Source organism: Pan paniscus, chromosome 5 (genome assembly GCF_029289425.2).
Source record: "Pan paniscus chromosome 5, NHGRI_mPanPan1-v2.0_pri, whole genome shotgun sequence".
In the NCBI taxonomy this organism is placed as follows: Eukaryota; Metazoa; Chordata; class Mammalia; order Primates; family Hominidae; genus Pan; species Pan paniscus.
The window spans coordinates 109,952,859-109,976,125 of NC_073254.2; the positions used below are offsets into that span (position 1 = coordinate 109,952,859).

The 23,267-nt window shown below is 43.0% G+C and overlaps 1 protein-coding gene and 2 pseudogenes across 6 annotated transcripts in view; all 3 read left to right on the forward strand.

The window, feature by feature from the left end:
- Positions 1-6,835, forward strand: part of CASP8AP2 (caspase 8 associated protein 2) — a 47,079-nt gene extending 40,244 nt beyond the window's left edge. For 5 of the 6 annotated variants that reach the window (XM_034962524.3, XM_003822881.5, XM_003822882.4 and 2 more), the window contains 3 exons: positions 1,348-1,447; positions 3,762-3,814; positions 6,209-6,835. In XM_034962524.3, the coding sequence (XP_034818415.3) occupies positions 1,348-1,447; positions 3,762-3,814; positions 6,209-6,212 (157 nt within the window). In that variant the 3' untranslated portion in view covers positions 6,213-6,835. Of the gene's footprint in view, positions 1-1,347; positions 1,448-3,761 lie in introns of all 6 variants that reach the window. The other variant, XM_063604955.1, reaches the window with a different exon arrangement.
- Positions 6,836-8,908: 2,073 nt separating this feature from the next.
- LOC100972745 (large ribosomal subunit protein eL22-like) lies at positions 8,909-10,300 on the forward strand (annotated as a pseudogene).
- Positions 10,301-18,157: 7,857 nt separating this feature from the next.
- Positions 18,158-20,652, forward strand: LOC100980456 (COP9 signalosome complex subunit 1-like; annotated as a pseudogene).
- The last annotated feature ends 2,615 nt before the right edge of the window (positions 20,653-23,267 follow it).

Here is a 23,267-nt window from a genome sequence, read left to right on the forward strand (position 1 = left end):
AGGAAAATGATGACTTCAAAAGTGGCCAAAGGTAGTTGAAGATGCATTCTAGAGTACAGACCTGCTGTACTGTTGTACAATCTAGAACAGTGGCTCTTAACCAGAGGTGTGCAGTAATACCATGGATATAGCTTTTCACTTCGAAAAGCTCTATTGTGAAGTTAAAAAAAGAAAAGTGAAATTTTTCATTTAAAAAAAAGTGAAGTGAAAAAAAGTTAAAAAGTGAAGGGAAAAAGTGTGTTTTAACTTCACTGTTTAAATTAAAAACTTACTTCATTTGGAAGGAACTGCTGTAAGCACATCTTAGAAGGAATGACAAGTGATGAAACACAGCAAAAAATGGGAGTGTTGGTATAGGTTGGTGCTGCAAAACCACAATTACTTTTGCAGCAACCTAATAGTTTGATTTTTCCTCCAGATTAGAAGTTTACAGTTTTGTAAACCGGTTGTACTTTTGAGGGTTTTTGTTTGTTTGTTTGTTTGAGACAGAGTTTCACTCTTGTTGCCCAGACTCGAGTGCAATGGTACCATCTTGGCTCACTGCAACCTCTGCCTCCCAGGTTCAAGTGATTCTCCTGCCTCAGCCTCCCGAGTAGCTGGAATTACAAGGGCACACCCAGCTAATTTTGTATTTTTAGTAGAGACAGGGTTTCTCCATGTTGGTCAGGCTGGATTGTAGGTAGGAAGTGCTGGATTACAGGCATGAGATGCTGTGCCTGTACACTTTTGAGTTTTATATGAACTGTTTAAGAAAATCAAGACCCCATTCAGATGGAAAAGTAACCACAGTTATGAATCATTGGACTAGAGGTAGATATACTTGACTAGAATGCTTAATGAGAGAAGCTGAGTTTTGTGAAAACTGGTGATCAGTTTTGTTAATTCTACAGTCCTCAAATCCCCATTGCAGGTAACTTTGCAGATGGCAGTATAAAATCTCAGCAATTGTATTAATACCCATTTGGTCAGAGTATGTAGAAAAAGCAGAGGTCTGGGAATTAGAAGATAGGATTCTATTTTAGTTCTGGTTCTTCTGCTTATTATGTCTGTGACCATCTTTGGGCCCTAAGTTTTTTAGTGTATACATTAAAGGTAGAATTAAAAAGAAATACTTTAATTTTGTCATTAAGAAAATCAGTAGATTTGTTATAGAATACATATGAACTCAGAACAAAATCATCTAAATCTTATTTCTCAGAGACACCCATTGTCCATATTTTGGTATATACACTTTTCCTTTTTCCTATGGGTTTAAATTTCCCTGGTTGGTGGACTTCAAGGCAGTGGGATTTTTATAACCTTTCTAATACAGTGTACTAAAACTAAATACAATTTTTTCCTCCTCAGAAATGATGACCGGGAAATTTTATTGGAGTGTCAGAAAAGAGGGCCATCATTTAAAACATTTGCATATTTAGCCGCCAAGTTGGATAAAAATCCAAATCAGGTAACTACCCAATTTTTACATCTCTGTTGGTTCACAGATGTTGCTACTCTAAATACTTAAGATTTAGGCTAGGTGTGGTAGCTCACAGCTATAATCCCAGCACAGCCAAGGTGGGAGGATCCCTTGAAGCCAGGAGTTCGAGACCATCCGGGCAACATGGTAAGACTTCTGCCTCTACAGAAAAATTTTAAAAAATTAGTGGGTGCTGTCGTGTGCACCTGTGGTCTCAGCTCGGAAGGCTGAGGAGGGAGCATCGCTTGAGCCCAGGAGTTCAAGGCCACCCTGGCCAATATAGTGAGACCATGTCTCTACAAAAAACAAAAAAAATAGCAGGACATGGTGACATGCACCTGTAGTCCCAGCTACTCGGGAGGCTGAGGCAAATTGATCACTTGAGCCCAGGAGGTTGAGGCTACAGTGAGCTGTGATCATGCCACTGCACACCAGCTTGAGACAGAGTGAGACCCTGTTTCAGACAAAAGTAAATAAATAAATGTTTAGATTGAATTTTTTTTCTTTTTGAATTAAAGTTAGTTTCATTCAGTCTTTTTTTTTTGGAAACAGAGTCTTGCTTTGTTGACCTTACTGGAGTGCAATGGCGTGATCTTGGCTCACTGCAGCCGCCACCTCCTGGGTTCAAGTGATTCTTGTGCTTAAGCCACCCGAGTATCTGGGATTACAGGTGTGTGCCACCACACCCAGCTAATTTTTTGTATGTTTAGTAGATTACTAGAGAGGCGGAGTTTTGCTGTGTTGGCCAGGCTGGTCTTGAACTCTGGGTCTCATGTGATCTGCTCATCTCGGCCTCCCAAAGTGCTGGGATTACAGGCGTGAAAAAAATGTTTTAAGAGATGGAGTCAGGCCAGGCGCGATGGCTCACGCCTGTAATCCCAGCACTTTGGGAGGCCGAGGAGGGCAGATCACGAGGTCAGGAGATCGAGACCATCCTGGCTAACATGGTGAAACCCCATCTCTACTAAAAATACAAAAAATTAGCCGGGCACAGTGGCGGGTGCCTGTAGTCCCAGCTACTCGGGAGGCTGAGGCAGGAGAATGGCGTGAACCCGGGAGGCAGAGCTTGCAGTGAGCCGAGATCGTGCCACTGCACTCCAGCCTGGGCAACAGAGCGAGACTCTGTCTCAAAAAAAAAAAAAAAGACTCATTATGGTGCCCAGGCTAGATTTGAACTCCTGAGCTGGCTTAGATTTACTTTTTGAGTGTTAGAATATGTAGATATTTATTAGCCAGCCTCTTTAAAAGTATGGCTCAGTGTAGGACTGTTAAAAACTTGTTAACTGTGGAAGAAGTATGACTGAGACAATCCTGATTGTTTTGTAAACTGATGTTTGCTTGTTTAAGAAATATTAATGTTTGTAATCCCAGCACTTTGGAAGGCCGACTGGGAGGATTGCTTGGGCCCAGGTTATAGTAAGCTATGCTCTTGACACTGCACACTCCAGCCCGGGTTGACAGCAAGACTCTGTCTCTTAAAAAAAAAAAAAAAAAAAAAAGAAAGAAAGCCTGGTGCGGTGGCTCACGCCTGTAATCCCAGCACTTTGGGAGGCTGAGGCAGGCGGATCACCTGAGGTCGGGAGTTCGAGACCAGCCTGACCAACATGGAGAAACCACGTCTCTACTAAAAATACAAAAAAAATTAGCCAGGTTTGGTGGCTTATGCCTATAATCCCAGCTACTCAGGAAGCTGAGGCAGGAGAATCGCTTGAACCCGGGAGGCGGAGGTTGCAGTGAGCCGAGATCACGCCATTGCACTCCAGCCTGGGCAACAAGAGTGAAACTCCATCTCAAAAAAAAAAAAAAAAGTTCAATATTGAAAAGTTAACTAGTAATCACCTTTAGTATGAAGATATTTTTCTTTTTTTTTTTTTAAGACGGAGTTTCACTCTTGTTGCCCAGGCTGGAGTGCAATGGTGCGATCTCGGCTCACTGCAACCTCCGCCTCCCGGGTTCAAGTGATTCTCCTGCCTCAGCCTCCTGAGTAGCTGGGATTATAGGCATGCGCCACCACGCCTGGCTAATTTTGTATTTTTAGTAGAGACGGGGTTTCTCCGTGTTGGTCAGGCTGGTCTTGAACTCCCGACCTCAGGTAATCCACCTGCCTCGGCCTCCCAAAGTGCTGGGATTACAGGCATGAGCCACCACACCTGGCCATGAAGATATTTTTCTAAACATTAGTTCATCTCTTTATTATTGAAGATGATTTTGTCTGTCTTTAGCTGTCTTATGAAAGTATTCTTCAAAGATGAAAAAAGATTACTGAGGTATTTGTAATTAACATTCATTTTTAAATTTTCAGGTCTCAGAAAGATTCCAGCAGCTAATGAAGCTCTTTGAAAAGTCAAAATGCAGGTAGTTAATGGTTACACTACAGGAGACTAGTAAAATAAATGTTTGACACTGTAGTTGTGCAGTTAATGGCCTGTTAGTCATTGAAGATGTGAATAGTGGGTGAGAGACATCCAGTTGAGTTCCTGCTTCAGTCACAGGTTGGAGGATGATTGCTCGAGCAGGCATCTAAGGTGACCTCATCCACAGGGACGTGCTCAGAGTGAAGCCTGCTGCAGTTCAGATCAGCATGGCATCTCTCCTCAACCTTCTGATTGCTGATGAGTCTAAGGTGGGGGGAAATCCATTTGATTAATAATAAAGTTTTTATAGATAAATCAAACATTCTTGAAAAGCAGTATGTGGTTCATAAGCAGTGAAGTCTGTGTAGTGATGGTAATTTAATGTTTCTCACATTTTTAATTAGTGCTAATTAAAATACAAAACATTTATAAAGTTTGTCATCCCAATTGATGACATGATTTACCATATTAAATTGTTAATAATGTTCACAGACATGTTTCCTCAGTTTTTGCTTTTGTACTTGTCGTACAAGTCTTTCTTGTACATACAGGTTTATTAGGGCAATAATATTTAAATTATCAGCAGAAGGCTGGGTGTGGTGGTACCCACCTATAGTCCCAGCTACTCGAGAGGCTGAGGCAAGAGGATTGCTTGAGCCCAGAAATCTGAGGCTAGGGTACTAGGATTGCACCTGTGAATAACCAATACACTCCAGCCTGGGCAATATAGTGAGATCCAGTCTCTAAAACCTAAGTAAGTCAATAAATTACCAGCAGGTTTTTTCTGTAGGATCTCTGCCAATTGCTTAAATATTTTGGATTTTTATGTAAGCAAAATTTTAAAGATATTTAATGTATCACAATATTTTTAATTGATTTGCTGTCCTAATTATTTGAATGCAAAACATGCAGTTTTAAATGAAGTTTGAATTAAATCTGAATAGCAACTATATTTGGACATACAGAGCCAGGCACAGTGGCACACCTGTAATCCCAGCACTTTGGGAGGCCGAGGTGGGCAGATCATTTGAGGCCAGGAGTTCTATACCAGCCTGGCCAATATGGTGAAACCCCATCTCTACAAAAAATACAAAAATTAGCTAGGCATGGTGGCACGTGTCTGTAATCCCAGCTACTTGGGAGACTGAGGCATGAGAATCGCTTGAACCTGGGAGGTGGAGGTTGCGGTGAGCCAAGATTACGCCACTACACTCCAGCCTGAAAGAGTGAGACTCTGCCTCTCAGAAAGAAAAGGAAAAAAAACAAAAAACAAAACTTGATTTGGACATAGAGCGCAGTGCTAGTGAAATCTTCAAAATATGTGTAGTAGTTTACTATGATGTTAAATTTCTTTTGTTTGTTCTGAGACGGAGTCTCACTCTGTCGCCCGGGCTGGAGTGCAGCCGCATGATCGCAGCTCACTGCAACCTCTGCCTCTCGGGTTCAAGTGATTATGACGTTAAATTTCTACTTATATAATTCAGAATGTTGCCGGGTGCAGTGGCTCATGCCTGTAATCCGAGCACTTTGGGAGGCTAAGGTGGGCAGGTCACCTGAGTTCAGGAGTTCGAGACCAGCCCAGCCAACATGATGATACTTCATTTCTACCAAAATTACAAAAATTAGCTGGGCATGGTGGAACGTGCCTGTAATCCCAGCTACTTGGGAGCCTGAGGCAGGAGAATCACTTGAACAAAACACACAACAGAATGTAAGCTTGAATAATGGGGAATTTGGAGAAGAAGCTTATTCTAAAGAACTTTTTTTTTTTTAAAGCTCTGGGCAAAAGTGGCTTGATTATTTATTAGATTAACTGTGCTTTTTAAGATTTTTGCTGCCTTTAAGAAATTAAATCGTTTCTTTTTTTTACCTTAATGTTATATTAAAGTATGATTTCCGTTCTCTTGTGAAGAGAATGTAAATTCTTTTAAACAGAGATGGGGTTTCGCTGTGTTGCCCAGGCTGGTCTCGAACTCCTGGATTCAAGCGATCCATCTGCCTTGGCCTCCCAAAGTGCTCAGATTACAGGCGTAAGCTACTGCATCTGGCCAAAAGTCTAAAACCATTTAATGAATTTGATATTTGAGATTTCTTTGCTTGCAGGATAGCACATATTGTGGGTTATTTCATTCGTAGCTTGCCTCTTAACTGATTTTTTTTCCCCACAAGTACTGTAGTCCTATTAAATTTTTGTCAATATCAAAGTATAATGATAGCTACCAAACTGATTGCAAAAGCTAGGTTTTTTTTTAAATTTTGAGACCAATTGGAAGATGAGAAAGCTAGTTTATTAAACACCAATATTGTCTAAATGGCGCTCATTTAAGATAACACATTATGAGATAGTCCTATCAGAAAAATAGAATAATAACTTTAGCATTTTCTTACATTACAGATAAGTTGCTGAATTCCTGGGACTCTTAATTGATATTTCATACTACACAGAAGCTTCAAATTCCTCATGTTTTAAATGAGCACTAGAGGGAGGTTTATCACCTTTTTGGTTACCAGATGATAATCTATATTTGTTATTACTCAGTGACTCTCTAATTTCACATCAGCATGTTCAGCTTGTTCTAGTCATCATTCTGATTTGCTTATCTGTTTTTGGTCAAAATATTTATTTTTAAACATGTTAGAACTTACCAAAATGAAAGCAACAGTGATGTATTGAAATCTTAGTTTTGATATTTTAAAGAAATGACTTTCTAGATTAAAAAAATAGTTTTGTAGCATTTTAAACTTAGTGACTAGTTCAAGTGTTCATCCATTTTTTATTTGCTTTTATAATTGCCTCCTTGTTTTGGTATATTGTAAAATAATTTAAATAATGTATTTATAAATATGTATAATTATGATGTAAAATACCGTGTGTATATGTATGTATGTGTGTTTCTGTATATGCACACACATAAATGGCTTTGCCTAGCCAAGGATTTTTTTTATCTGTATAAAACTTTTTGTATAAAGTTTGCTTTCAATAACAGTAATGTATAATAAAACCATGTAAAGTTTTGTTGTATTTTGATTCGAATGTTTCTTTTACTTTTATTGTGTTTAGGTAATAATTTAAAAAATCAAAAGAGGTAAAAGTCCTAGGGGACATAGGGTGCAATTTTGAAGTGGTTCCTGGTGGGGGTGTGGCTGGCTGAATGGTTCTGAGTAGATTGAGAAAACTGATTGCTGTTGCCTGCCTTCTCACAGCAAGTACTAGAACGGTGAACCATATCTCTGCTGCAGGTGTCCTCACAGATAAAATTAGAGTAGCACAAGAGCTTTTTGGGTGAAGCTTTGGAGAAAACAGGTGTAAGGATTGATTAGCTTGGGCATTACTTCTTCACCCTTCAGCTTTCAGACTCACAGAACTTCTCAGTTAATAATCTAGGCCCTAGACTCTAGGAAGTGCCTCTTCTCATTGCCATTTTTCTCAGGGTGTCCAAAGGAAGACGCCCTGTCCTAAAGGATTACACATTGAAATAAATAGCAGTGGTTTTGTAGTGCTAGGGCTCTCCAACATGGGGCTTGTCCCCTTCCCTCTCTTTGAACCCTTAATACCAACTAGAGGGTTGGCCATCAGTCCTTCTCCAGTGCATACTCTCACTCAGAAGATCTCATACCACCAGGTAAGTGAGTTCACAAACAATATGATAACCGAAAGATACTACTGGTTCAAAAGAAAACTGGATTACATAAGACTTTCAGAATCTAAAATGAAACTAATAAACATTAAAAGATGTTAGCAACGTGATACAAGAAATAATGAAACATTTAAAGTAAATAACATAATAAATGGAGTAAAAGGATAGAGGCCAGGTGTGGTGGCTCATGCCTGTAATCCCAGCACTTTGGGAGGCCGAGGCAGGTGGATCATGAGGTCAGGAGTTAAAGACCAGCCTGCAAGATGGTGTAACCCTGTCTGTACTAAAAATACCAAAATTAGCTGGGCATGGTGGTGGGTGCCTGTATTCCTAGCTACTCGGGAGGCTGAGGCAGAGAATTGAACCCGGGAGGTGGAGGTTGCAGTGAGCCAAGATCACACCACTGTGCTCCAGCCTGGGTAACAGAGCGAGACTCAAAAAAAAAAAGGATAGATACAGGTGCAGAATAAACTAGTTGGAAAATCAGGCTGAGAAACCCCCAGAAGGAAGCAAGAAAAAGAATACAGGAAATATGAAAGCGGATTTAAGCAAGATGGAAGCCAGAAGTAGGTGTGCCAACATTCAGGTAAGAGGCCTAGAAGGAGGAAAAAAATAGAGATTGAAAGGGCCATAGGGTGCCAAATGAGAGACATACTGAAATTGAAGAGTATCAAGGTAACGAGAAAAATCTAAAAGCTTTTAGAGTAAATGTATAAAGGAACAAGAATAAGATTGACTTCAGTCTTCTCAAGTGCAATACTGGATGCAGGAAAATAATGTCATATTTAAAGTACCGGACTTAAAGTTTTAGTCTATCTAAATTTGTCATTCAAATGTGAGGACTTAATAAAAACATTAAGATTACCAAAGATCTCTATCCAAAGGAAAAGAAGTCACTTTATCAGAAAGACACACACGTTTATTGCAGCACAATTCACAGTTGCAAAGACATAGAATGAACCTAAGTGTCCATCAATTGATGAGTGGATAAAGAGAATGTGGTATACATATATCATGGAGTGCTACTCAGCTGCACAAAAAGAATAATGTCTTTTGCAGCAACTTGTATTGAACTGGAGGCTGTTCTAAGTGAAGTAACTCAGGAATTGAAAACCAGATAACATTCAGGTGTGGTGGCTCATGCCTGTAATCCCAGCAATTTGGGAGGGTGAGGCAGGCAGATCACCTGAGGTCAGGAGTTTGAGACCAGCCTGGCCAACATGGCAAAACGCTGTCTCTACTGAAAATACAAAAATTAGCCGGGTGTGGTGGCGGGCGCCTGTCATCCCAGCTACTCAGGTGGCTGAGGCAGGGAGAATTACTTGAACCTGGGAGGCGGAGGTTGCAGTGAGCCGAGACTGTGCCGTTGCACTCCAGCCTGGGCAACAAAGCGAGACTCCGTATCAAAAAGCAAACACAAAAAAACCCAGATACCCCTTTCTGCTTCCACTGCCACCATGGCACTCATGAAAAAGCTTGTGGCAAAGCAGGGCAGAAAACAAAAAAGCAGGTTTCTGAAGTTTACTCTTAATTGCACCCACTGTAGAAGATGGAATCATGGATGCTGCTAATTTTGAGCAGTTTTTGCAAGAGGGGATCAAAGTGAATGGAAAAGCTGGGAATCTAGGTGGAGGACCAAGAGCAAGATCACCATGACTTCTGAGGTGACTTTTTCCTAAAGGTATTTGAAATATCTCACAAAAAAATTTTGAAGAAGAATAATCTGTGTGATTGGTTGCACGTAGTTGCTAACAGCAAAGAAAGTTATGAATTACGTTACTTCCAAATTAGCCAGGACAAATAGGAGGAAGATGAGGATTAAAATTCATTTATCTGGAATATTTTGTATGAGTTTGTGAATAAAACTTGGGAACCAGAGAAAAAAAAAACCAGATACCACATGTTCTCGCTTATAAATGGGTATGCAAATGCATACAGAGTGTTATAATGGAGATTGGAGACTCAGAAGGTGGAACAGGGAAGGGATGAAAAACTACATATTGAATACAATGTTTGTGACTTGGGTGACTGGTGCACTAGAATACTAGACTTCAGCACTGTGCAGTTCATCCATGTAACTGAAAACCACTTGTACCTCTAAAGCTACTGAAAAATTTTTTAAAAAAATGAAAAAAAGATTTGCTGGGCCGTGTGGGGTGGCTCACGCCTGTAATCCCAGTTCTTTGGGAGGCTGAGGTGGGCGGATCACTAGGTCAAGAGATCAAGACCATCCTGGCCGACATGGTGAAACCCCATCTCTACTAAAAATACAAAAATTAGCTGGGTGTGGTGGTGCACGCCTGTAATCCCAGCTACTCAGGAGGCTGAGGCAAGAGAATCACGTGAACCCTGGAGGCAGAGGTTGCGGTGAGCCGAGATAGGGCCACTGCACTCCAGCCTGGTGACAGAGCAAGACTCCATCTCAAGAAAAAAAAAAAAAAAGATTTGCCAATGATTCGCATTGAAAAATTTTGGAAAAAATACTCAAAAAGTCCAGAAGTTACTACAAAATCTGTGGGGATAACAGTGTTCAGATACCTTGGTAAGATGTGTATAGGGGGAGAAAGATTTTTTTAGAAAGCAATAAACCAGAATTATAATTTTAGACAGTATCAACATAATGGCGAGTAGAGGAGATCAAGGAAGTATACAAATGTTACAGTTCTTGCCTTGTTAGGAAGAAGGTATAGACATAAAAATGCCAAACTTAAAATTGAGGTATGGCATTCACGTAGAAAAGTGCATGAAAGAAATAGTTTTCACAAAGTAAACACTTGTGTAACAGCACCCAGATCAAGAATTAGAACATTACCAGCCCTCCAGAGTGCCCCCCATTCCTAGTAATAGTCCTTCCTTCTCCCTAGGGACAAACATTATCAGAACACTGTCTCTGATTTATATTATCATAGATTAGTTTTGCTTGTCTTTGAACTTTCAAATGGAATTATAACTGTAGATACTATTTGGCTTATTTCATTAAGCAATATGTGAGGTTCATGCCTGTGTTGAGTATAGCAATAGTAAATTCTTTCTCACTACTGTATGTATTTCAATTGAACCACAATTTATCTATCCTACTGTCATAGACATTTGTGTTCTAGTTCAAAACTGTTAGAAATAATGCCATTGGCTGGGCGCAGTGACTCATGCCTGTAATCCCAGCACTTTGGGAGGCCGAGGCGGGCAGATCACGAGGTCAGGAGATCGAGACCATCCTGGCTAACATGGTGAAACCCCGTCTCTACTAAAAATACAAAAACAAAAAATTAGCCAGGTGTGGTGGCAGGCGCCTGTAGTCCCAGCTACTTGGGAGGCTGAGGCAGGTGAACTGCTTGAGATGGACTTTCGCTCTTGTTGCCCAGGCTGGAGTGCAATGGCGTGATCTCGGCTCACTGCAAACTCCACCTCCCAGGTTCAACAAATTCTCCTGCCTCAGCCTCCCAAGTAGCTGGGATTACAGGCACCCGCCACCATACCTGGCTAATTTTTTTGTATTTTTAGCAGAGACGGGGTTTCTCCATGTTAGCCAGGCTGGTCTCAAACTCCAGACCTCAGGTGATCCTCCCACCTTGGACTCCCAAAGTGCTGGGATTACAGGCATGAGCCACCACATTCAGACTTTTTTCTGTATTTTTAGTAGAGACAGTGTTTCACCATGTTGGCCAGGCTGGTCTCAAACTCCTGGCCTCAAATGATCCACCCACCTTGGCCTCCCAAAGTGCTGAGATTATAGGCATGAGCCACTATGTCTGGCCTATTTTATTTTATTATTTATTTATTTACTTTTTTTTTTTTTTTTTTGAGACAAGGTCTCACTTTGTTGCCCAGGCTAGAGTGCAATTGTGCAGTCACTGGTCACTGCAGCCTCGACCTCTTGGGTTCAAGTGGTCCTTTCACCTCAGCCTCCCAAGAAGCTGGGACTGCAGGCGCACACCACCATACCCAGCTAATTTTTGTGTATTTTGTAGAGAGAAGGTTTTGCAGTGTTGCTCAGGCTGGTCTTGAACTCCTAAGCTCAAGCAATCCCCCTCCTAGCCTCCCAAAGTGTTGGGATTACAGGCGTGAGCCACTGTGCCCAGCCTACCACTTTTTATTTAACCATTCAGTGGACATTTGGGTTGTTTCCACATTTAGGCTACTGTGGAGTATTATGAACACAGCTGTTCATATTTGGGCCCCTGCTTTCTTTTATTTACTCATTTATTTAATTTTTCTTTTTTACCAGCTTCTACATCAAGAACACAAAGCTTGGCAGGGTGCACTGGCTCATGCCTGTAATCCCAGCACTTTGGGAGGCCTAGGCAGGATGATCACTTGAACCCAGGAGTTCAAGACCAGCCTGGGCAACATAGTGGGAATCTGTCTCTTAAAAAAAAAAAAAAAAAAAATTAGCCAGACGTGGTGGTGGCACCGGCGTGTGGTGGCACACTCCTGTGGTCCCAGCTACTCAGGAGGTTGAAGTGGGAGGATTGCTTGGACTTGGGAAGTCAAGGCTCCAGGGAGCCATGATTCTGCCAGTGTACTCCAGCCTGGGAGAGAGTGTGAGACCGTCTTAGAAAAAAAAAGGAAAAAATGTATACTGTTTATCAGCTTACAAAATTTTTTTCTAGGCTGAGCGCGGTGGCTCACGCCTGTAATCCCAGCACTTTGGGAGGCCAAGGCGGGTGCATCACTTGAGGTCAAGAGTTCGAGACCAGCCTGACCAACATGGTGAAACCCTGTCTCTACTAAAAATACAAAAATTAGCTGGGCATGGTGGCATACACCTGTAATCCCAGCTCCTTGGGAGGCTGAGGCTGGAGAATCGCTTGAACCTGGGAGGCAGAGGTTGCAATGAGCCAAGACTGTGCCACTGCACTCTAGCCTGGGTGACAGAGTGAGATTCCATCTCAAAAAAAAAAAAAAAAAAAAGTACCTCCTTTATTTATTTTCTCCTTTATTAAATGTGGTAAATTAAATCATTAAAAAATTAAACCTTGCAGTTTCAGAATAAACTTTACTTTTATTTCATTTTTTCTTAAAACTCCTTGTCAACACAATAATAAACCCAACTTTAAAGTAATGTATTATATCCTTTTTAAATATATTGTTGGATTTAGTTTACTATACTGTTTGTTTAGGATATTCTGTTTGTGTGTGTGTGTGTGTGTGTGTGTGTGTGTGAAATTGGCTTACATTTCTTTCTTTCTTTTTTTTTTTTTTTTGAGATGGAGTCTCACTGTGTCGCCCAGGCTGGAGCGCAGCGACGCGATCTCGCTCACTGCTGCAACCTCTGCCCCCTGGGTTCAAGCGATTCTCCTGCCTCAGCCTCCTGAGTAGCTGGGATTACAGGCACCTGTTACCGCACCCGGCTAATTTTTGTATTTTTTTAGTAGAGACAGGGCTTCACCATCTTGGCCAGGCTAGTCTTGAACTCATGACCTCATGATCCACCCGCCTCGGCCTCCCAAAGTGCTGGGATTACAGGTGTGAGCCACCGTGCCTGGCCCATTTTTTTCTTTCTTAATGTCTTGTAAGGTTTTGGTATCCAAGTTATGCTGACTCCATAAAGTGAATTGGAATGTGTTCCCTCTTTTTAAATTCTTGAAAAGTTACATGATAAGATCAGTGAAAAACGTGAGCATAAGCCCATTGCTGAGCTTCTTCTCCTGTGAAATCTGTTTCTTGAACAGAAAATGTGTACAATGCCATAATGGCGAATAAGTATTCCATTAGGCTGTGCCTGGTGGTGCTGACAAAAGCATTAAGATCAGGGAGGTAAATCCATACTTGGAGAATACGTCTCTCCCAGTGAGAACAAATTACATTCCCCTCCATGGATAGGGTCAGTCTGATGTAAGAAACCTGCTAGTAGGTAGTTGGCTAGTCCATATTGGGACTTAACTTTGACTTTGTTCTTGACATGTTAAGCCTTCCACAATGGAGGCACCCAGGTCAGCTCTGGTGAGTGGAAATCCATGTCGCTGAGCCCATAGCCTTCTTTCTCACCACCATGGTGATTTTGTTTATGGGTCCATTGAGCAAGCACTGGATTTGCAAGGGAAAGACACAGACTGACATCCCCAGAATGTATTGTTTTGTTCATTTCACTATTGAGATTCTCTTCTACAGTAGGTGTCTTTGGTGAACACTGACATAAAACACAAATATCTTCACATTTTGTCTCTAATCCTAGAAGTCCCTTCACGATACTTTTTTCTTAGACCTTGTCACATTTTGTTTTTTCCAAGTCTTAAACCATCCAGCCAAACCTTTAACCACTTCCCTTGAATGTACATCCTATGTCTGGCCTTTTCCCACTCCAGTTGAAGAAGACAATCATATATGCTGCTCAAAGTTCTACCTCCCAGGAGAATTTCCCTTCAACATTATCTCCTGGTTGGCATTGTAACATTGCAGCAGTCTATTTCTGGCCTTTGCTGGCACATCAGTCAGAAACATCTGGAAAATAGGCCCAAATATTGTTTCTCCCCCCCAGTTAACCGGTCATAAGGAACTTCATATGAGGCTCTAGGTGTTGACTGAGTGAGAAAAGAAGCAGGTACAGTATTGGGTATCAGAGGAATCTGCTTATGCAACTAATACACCTTCCAGACCTGCTTCAGCCTGATGTTTTATATAACATTTACACTTATTGATGTATTGCTGCTGTGTGTGCCCAACCTTATGGTGGCATGGGTCAGATAATACCCAGTTCATTCTGGATATCTCAGGTCACCCGGTCACTTGATATACCATGGTCAGGCATTCAGTCTCTAACAGGGCATAGCTATGCTCCAGAATGCTGAAGCTCTGCACTGTGATTCTTTTATTAAGGCTTGCTAGAGCCTCCATGTGACATATTGTATTAGTTCTCATGCTGCTGATAAAGATATACCCAAGACTGGGTAATTTATAAAGAAAAAGAGGTTTAGTGGACTCACAGTTCCACATGACTGGGGAGGCCTCACAATCATGGTGGCAGGCCGGAGAGCTTGTGCAGGGGTACTCCCATTTACAACACCATTAGATCTCATGAGACTTATTAACTACCACGAGAGCACTATGGGGGGGAAACCATCCCATGATTCGATTATCTCCACATGGCCCCACCCTGGACACCTGGGGATTATTTCAATACAAGGTGAGATTTGGGTGGGGACACAGCCAAACCATATCACATATTTATTAGCTAAAGTTTCTTTGAATTCATCTAATTTGCTGGGATTTTGCACACTCTTGCACTGAAGACTGAACTTACTGCAGAGTTTTTTCTTTCTCTGTTTCCCAGGAAAATCTCACAGCCTTACGGGTTATTCATTTAATGGACCAGAGTAGCATATCAAATGACCTCCATAATTTACAAAGGCTTATCAAGCATTGCACCTTTTTTTTTGTATGGTGTTGGTGGTAGTGGTAGTTGTAGTGCAAGGGATAGAAACTACATTCACTCAGGGAGGACTGGATCTCTAGAAACTTTGCTGAAGTGGCAGGTCCCTTAATTTTTGTGGGGCTTGTATTCTACCCTGTGGCCTGCATTTGTCTTCTTACTAAAATATTGACAGTACTTTTCTCTTGCTCATCAGGTCTAATCAGCATTATGTTATCAATGTAGTGACCCAGTATGATATTCTGGGGGTTATCAAGATCATCTAGACCTCTGTGGCCTAGATTATGGCAGAGAACAGGAAAATTGATGAAGCCCTTAGGCAAGATGGTGAAAGATGTATTGTTGACCCTGCCAGATAAATGCAAATTGTTGGAGATTGGCAGCATACATTCTAACACTCCAGGGCCTTATAAAAATCAAGAAAGTAGCCATTCTCAGATGTCAGGCCTGCTCAGCTCATGGAAGCTTAGAATTAAAAAATATATATATATATGTACATATATATATTTCATAAAAATATATATTCCTATAAACAACATATAGAATTGAGAGTTTTAAATTTATGAGAGTATTCCAAAGTATGTATTGTTCTGTGATGTCCTTTATTCACTCAGATTTTTTTTTTTCAAATGGAGTTTTGCTCTTGTTGCCCAGGCTGGAGTGTGTGCGATCTGGGCTCACTGCAACCTCCACCTCCCAGGTTCAAGCAATTCTCCTGCCTCAACCTCCCAAGTAGCTGGGATTACAGACATGTGCCACCACCCCTGGCTAATTTTTTTTAAATTTTTAGTAGAGACGGGGGTTCACCATGTTGGTCAGGCTGGTCTCCAACTCCTGACCTCAGGTGATCCACCTGCCTCAGCCTCCCAAATTGCTGGGATTACAGGTGTGAGCTACTGCGCCCAGTCACTAAGAATATTTTTGAAATTTATGTTAATACAGACTCATTCACTTTGTTTTGTTCTGAGACGGAGTCTTACTCTGTCGCCCAGGCTGGAGTGCAGTGGCGCGATCTCCGCTCACTGCAAGCTCTGCCTCCCAGGTTCACGCCATTCTCCTGTCTCAGCCTCCCAAGTAGCTGGGACTACAGGCACCTGCCACCACGCCCAGCTAGTTTTTTTGTATTTTTTAGTAGAGACGGGGTTTCGCTGTTTGCCAGTATGATCTTGATCTCCTAACCTCGTGATCCGCCCACCTCGGCCTCCCAACGTGTTGGGATTACAGGGGTGAGCCACGACGCCCGGCATTTTTTTTTTTTTTTTTTTGAGACGGAGTCTTGATCAGTCGCCCAGGCTGGAGTGCAGTGGCGTGATCTCGGCTCACTGCAAGCTCTGCCTCCCGTGTTCACGCCATTCTCCTGCCTCAGCCTCCCGAGTAGCTGGAACTACAGGCGCCCGCCACCACACCCGGCTAATTTTTTTGTATTATTAGTAAAGACGGGGTTTCACCATGTTAGCTAGGATGGTCTCGATCTCCTGACCTCGTGATCCACCCACCTTGGCCTCCCAAAGTCCTGGGATTACAGGCGTGAGCCACCGCGCCCGGCCCACTTTGTTCTCTTTTTAAGGCAAATGACTTCTGTTAATATTTGCAAATTGATAAAGAGAAAAAGCATTTGCCATGTGAATGGCTGCATACTGTGTGACAAGACTAATTCGATTTCTTCCATTAAAGATACCACATCTGGAGCAGTAACTGCAATTGGAGTCAGTGCATGATTAAGGTGATAATTTTCTAAGATCTATTATTCTTTTTCTGTACAAAGGATGAGATAGGTAGTACCATGCCGCACATTTAGTGTCTTTTTTCTTTTTGAGACAGGGTCTCACTCTGTTGCCCAGGCCCCAGGCTGAAGAGCAATGGCATGACCTTGGCTCACTGCAACCTCTCCTTCCCCGGTTCAAGCAATTTTCGTGTCTCACCCACCCAAGTAGCTGGGATTACAGGCATGCGCCACCATACGTGGCTACGTTTTGTATTTTTAGTAGAGATGGGGTTTCACTATGTTGCCCAGGCTCGTCTGGAACTCCTGGCCTGGAGTGATCCACCCGACTCAGCCTTCCAAAGTGCTGGCCCCTTGAAAAGGGCCACTGTGCTCAGCCCCTTTCAAGACTTTAATCTCTGCAATTGCACTAATCTCTGCAATTGCCCTGAGGATGAAGTATTGTTTTTTTGTGGGGAAATTTAAATCTTCCATCCAACTCTTTCCTCTATTATGTCCTATCTCCTCTGTGTTATTTCCTCTCCTCTTCTTTAATTTCTTTTAGGTTGATTATTTTAAATTCAATTTTATCTCTCTTAACTTTATTGTTCTCTGAGAGATTACACATGCATCCTTTACTTATCAATGTTTAAGAGATTACACATGCATCCTTTACTTATCAATGTTTAAGAGATTACACATGCATCCTTTGCTTATCAATGTTTAATATTCTGACTCTGATAAAATGCATTCAATGTATTACATTCATTACTTTTCAGGTGACTTTTTACCTAATACTATACAAATACAGTTATTAATACATCATATGTTTTCACCTCTAGTTAATTCTGACAGATAATTTGTACTTTGGGCTGATGTGCCAGGCTAGTGGAAGTTTAATGTCACCTGTCTACCTTTCATTATCATCCTTTTTTAAAAACTAAATGACCAAAAATAGAATAGGCAGATGATAACGATGAACTATCAGTAATTTTATGCACTTCTACATTTTATATGGAAAAGAGCAGGCTTAGAAATGTGCCTCAGAGCTGTGATCTGAAACCCTCATTGGGTTCTAGTGATGCCCTTGCGGTCAACACCTCTTAAGATGGCAAGAAGATTATATGCTTGAGATGTGACTAGTGAAAGATGATGCACACTGAGAGTTTGGAGACCTGGTCTATCAGCATTGGGCAAGTCGTTTGACCTCTCTGGAATTCTCATTCTTTCTCTACAAAAATCAGACCTAGGTTTCTAAGGCTACTACTGGCTTCCAGATTCTCTATTTAGAAAGAAAAATATTTTCTTGAGCCATAGGTTTTGACCTAATAGAATATTGCTACAACAAGAATGGTGACGCACACCTATAGTCCCAGCTACTCAGGAGGTTGAGGTAAGAGGATCACTTGAGCCCAGGAGTTGGAGTCCAGCTTGGGCAACAGAGCAAGACCCTATCTTTAAAATACTACTACTACTACTACTACTACTAATAATAGAATATTGGCACAGAAATGGACGGCATGCTGTGGCGGGGCTGGTGCAAGATGCCGCTGCGGGTTCAGGTGTTTAATTTGCAGTAGGGGCTGGGCGCGGTGGCTCATACCTGTAATCCCAGCATTTTGGGAGGCTGAGGAGGGCAGATCACTTGAGGCCAGGAGTTGGAGGGCAGATCACTTGAGGCCAGGAGTTGGAGAGCAGCCTGGCCAACATGGTGAAACCCCGTCTCTACTAAAAATACAAAAATTAGCCGGGCATGATGGCGCATGCTTGTAATCCCAGCTACTCAGGAGGCTGAGGCAGGAGAATCGCTTGAACCCAGGAGGCAGAGGTTGCAGTGAGCCGAGATGGCGCCACTGCACCCCAGCCTGAGCGACAGAGGAAGACTCCACCTCATTTAAAAAAAAAAATACACACACACACACACACACACACACACACACGCACACTAAAATTTGCTGTAGGTGTTACCTCCTCCTGCCTGGCATGGCCAGGAACTTAATCTTGAGCGCCAGCCTGTCGTCCTGTACGCTGCTCTGAGGAGGCAGCTGTGGAGCCCATGCAAGTCGACAAGGACCCCCCGGAGGACCTGCAGAATGCACCCGACATCAACTACTTGGTGGACGCCACCCTGGAACTGGAGCAGTGCGTTGCCAGTTGCAGCGGCCTGATGTGCACCGAGCGGCTGCAGTTTATTGCTGACTGACTACTGCCCCTTGCTGCGGGTGGAGGCCCTGAATATGGCGCTCTCCTTCCTGCAGAGAATCTTTAACGTGGACCTGTACGAAGGGGTCCACCGGAAGCTCTCGGAGGCCACCAGGAATCTGCGGAACTCACCCGACACCATCCCTGAGAGTGGCGTGGAGCCCCTGTCCCTGGACACGGCCCGGGTGGAGGCCACTCAGAAAGAGGCCCTGCTTAAGCTGGAGAAGCCGGACGCAGACCTGAAGAACTACAAGCGCAACTCCACCAAGGAGCGCACCAGGCGCGGCCATGATGATTCAGCAATGCCCTCAAGTGTCACTCACGGCCTGAGACTACTGCAGCAGCGCCAAGCACGCCATCAACATGTCCTCAACGTCTTCAAGGTCAGCGTCTACTTGCAAAATTGGCCTTACGTGCTGAGCCGCGTCAGCAAGGCCGAGTCCACCCTGGAGATTGCCTAGCAGCGAGGACAGAGGGGCAGCCAGCCAGGCGCAGGCGGTCCTCACCCAGCTTCAATGCGCTGGAGGCTTGGCCGAGCTGGTTGCGAGGAAGTACAAGCAGGCTGCTAAATGCTTCCTGCTGGCTTCGTTTGATCACTGTGACGTCCCCCAGCTGCTGTCCCCCAGCAACGTGGCCGTCTGTGGGGGCCTATGCGCCTTGGCCACCTTCGACCGGCAGAAGCTGCAGCGCCGCCTCATCTCCAGCAGCTCCTTCAAGTTGTTCTTGGAGCTGGAGCCGCAGGTTGGAGACATCGTCTTCTAATTCCACGAGTCCAAGCGTGCCTCGTGTCTGAAGATGCTGGACGATGCCTCGTGTCTGAAGATGCTGCACCTTTAGCCTTGAGGCCAGGAGTTTGAGACCAGTTGGGTCAACATGGCGAAATCCCGTCTCTACTAAAAAATACAAAAATTAGCTGGGCGTGGTGGTGCCTGCCTGTAATCCCAGCTACTCGGGAGGCTCAGGGAAGAGAATTGCCTGAGCGTGAGAGACAGAGTTTGCAGTGAGCCGAGATCGCGCCACTGCACTCTAGCCTGGGAGAAAAAGAGAGACTCTGTCTCCACACACACACACACACACACACACACACACACACACACACACACACACACACAAACACAAAGGAGGAGATGTAGGACGACCTGCTCTTGGACATGTGTACCTCCCCCACCCCCACTCCCTCACCGCCCCACCGTCAGGACCCTGTACGCCCAGATTCGCAACTGCGCCCTCAACTCGCACAGGGTGGCCGTGCCCTTAGCCCCGCTGTGGCAGCCCGGGAGGGTGAGCTGACGCAGCAAGTCCGGGAGGGGCTGACCGCGCCCGCGTGGACTCGCACAGCAAGATCCTGGACGCCCGGGATGTGGATCAGCGCAAGCACCACCTTCGAGAAGTCTCTGCGGATCGGCAGGGAGTTTCAGCACCGCGCCAAAGGCCGGATGCTGAGGGTAGCTGTGCTGCGCAACCAGATCCACGTGAAATCCCTTCCAGAGAAGGGAGCCCGGGGAGCGACTCCGGCCAACAGCCAGTCCCAGTGGACACCAGCTTCTGAGGGGTGGCCCTCAGCCTCCAGGACGTCTGCACACCCTCCCGCCCCAACGGACCTGTTCACTTCGAGGCAGCTCTGTGCCACCCGCGGCCCAGTGGAGGGCCTGGCTGTGTGCCCTAGCACCCCGTGTGCCCTCGCACCCCATGTGCCCTGTGCTGGGGCCTGGGAGGCAGGCGGCTGCTAGCCATCCTGGAAGGCGGGGCCTGTAGGGCTTGACCGCGTGGGTGTCTGTACCTAGGAAGCAGACTATGCAGCGCCTAGGGGGCACCACCTCCTGGAACCCTCATATTCCAAGGAGGGAGAGGGGAAGGGGAGGGGAGGGGAAGGGAGAAGAGGAGGAAGAGGAAGAGGCAGAATAAGAAGAGGAGGAGGGAGAGAAGAGGAGAGGGAGGTTTATTTTTTTCTTTTTTTTCGAGGCGGAGTCTTGCTCTGTTGCCCAGGTTGGAGTGCAGTGTCGCGATCTGGGCTCACTGCAGCCTCCACCTCCTGGGCTCAAGTGATCCTCCCACCTCAGCCTCCCGAGTAGCTGGAACTACAGGTGCAAAACACCATGCCCAGCGAATTTTTGTGTTGTTTTGCAGAGATGGGGTTTTGCAGTGTTGCTCAGGCTAGTCTCGAGCTCCTGGGCTCAAGCAATCTGCTTGAGGCCTCCCAAAGTGCTGGGATTACAGGAATGAGCCACCACGTACTGGTCTTTTTTCTTTTCTTTCTTTCTTTTTCTTTTTTTTTTTTTTTGAGACAGAGTCTTGCTCTGTCACCAAGGCTGGAACGCGATGGTGCAATCATAGCACTGCAACCTTGAACTCCCGGGTTAAAGTTGTCTTCCCTCCTCAGCCTCCCGAGTAGCTAAGACTACAGGCATGCACCACAATCCTTTGTTAATTTTTTTTTTTTTTTTATAAGGACCGGGGTCTCACTATGTTACTCAGGCTGGTCTCCAACTCCTAGCCTCAAGCAATCCTTCTGCCTTGGCCTCCCAAAGTGCTGATATTATAGGCATGAACCATCACACCCGACCCTAAAAATGTTTATTCTCTTTTTGAGATGTTTCTTCTTTCAGCATGGCATGATTTGCAGTAACACTTTAGGTTTGATTGCCACTCCATTATTATTTGTTCACATTTATGAGGCCACACTCACCCCAGGCAGTTGTTTATGAAATCGGACATGACTCATTGATCTGTGAGCATCGATTCCTAGAACAATCAACAGACTGAAAGAAATGCACCCAAACTTAAATCACTGTATGCATTCACCAACGCAAAAGGAAAATTCTCATTTGTTTCACTTTTCATTTCCAAATATGATATACCAGGAGAGGTCCCAGCTTGGTATCAATTAGAAAAAAATACTGTAAGAAAATTGCAAAGCACCAGAGGACATTTTGAACCTTGGGAGAGGACTAGGTTAGACTCCATTGATCAAAATAACTGTGCTCATTCTGGATTAGGGCCCCACAGCCACCTGATCAGAGCCTTTATATCTGCAACCAGCAGCAATTTTTCCACTAATGAGCCACACACGGTGCAACTTTGAGGTTCTGCGAACCCAATCGTGATTTTTTTGTTCACTCATAAGGTAAGTAGTAAATATGTGGACTCTCTTGTTTATGAGAAATATATAGAAAATCCTTGTGGGTATAGAAAACAAGATCTGAAATAATATGCAGAAAAGGGCCATCAGCATTTTACATAGGATATGCTAAATTTGTATTTGATAATAAAAGAAAATTCAGTAATATTTCTAAGACCCACATTCATTTAATGGTAAAAAGTAGTTATTTTTAGAAAATGGACTAGTTGTCTAAAGGACAAAATGTCTTGTATTCTAGTATGTAAGATTGTATTTTTGTTTTTCGTATAGGCTAAGCTCGGTTTTCCTTTCCTTGCTATTTAAAAATAATAATTTCCACATTTTAAAGAGATAGTGGCAAAAAGAAGTATTATATAGTTTAGTACTGCCAAATAGGAATAAGATTGACATAAGTTAGCTTTCCCACCTCAGGGTTTTTATATAAAATAGAAGCTATAGGTTTTTTTTAAGTGCTAAAGGAATCCTTTATTTTTTTTCCAGGTCTCTACCTGCAGAGGAAATCCCTTTTTAAAATAAAGAATAATGACCAGAAAGTTTTAAGAGAATAATTATGGGAAAAGACCAAAACTTTAAGACAGGATAGAACTTAGTAAATTATTGCTTTTGGTTAATGAGGTCTGAGTCCTCATTTTAATATCTAATTTTTATTTGCAAGTAATATAAATGACTGCATTCTTAATTTTTGAATCTCAAACAATTCACAAGTATATAGAGTAAATTATAAAAGTCTCATTAATACCTCTTCCAAATTCTGAGAGGTATCTACCACTTTTTCAATTTCATTAAAAAATTATTTATATACGTACATACAGGTAAAAATGTACATAAACATACACTTTTGATAAAAATCACTTATGCTTTCTTAGAAGTCTTTTTTCCTTTCCTTTCTCTTTTTTGCCTCTCTTTTTTCCAACTTAACTTCCCGTCCACTCTCATCACCTTCAACAGACCTCGGGTAACCTATATTAAATTCCTGATGTGTATCCTTCTGCATTTTTTTCTCCATGCTCAATTAAATCACATACATACATATCTCATATACACATGCATACATATACATGTACATTTATAGAATTTTGTTTTACTGAGTGATTTACAATTCCACACTGAATCTTTGGATTAATTTGGGAAGAATTGACATCTTTACCTATATTGCAATTTTCAATCCCTGAGCATGGTATATCACCATTAAATTAAATTAATTTATATAGTGGTGTGTGTGTGTGTGTGTGTGTGTGTGTGTATTTGGCATTGTCAACTATTCCCCTTCTTGAAACTCTGGCTTTGGGCTTTGGTTTCAGAGACAGCACCCTCATGATTTTCCTCCTCTTTCTCCTTGGCCATTTCTCATATTTATTTGTAGATTCTTTTGTGGGGAAAAGAAAGAGATCAGATTGTTACTGT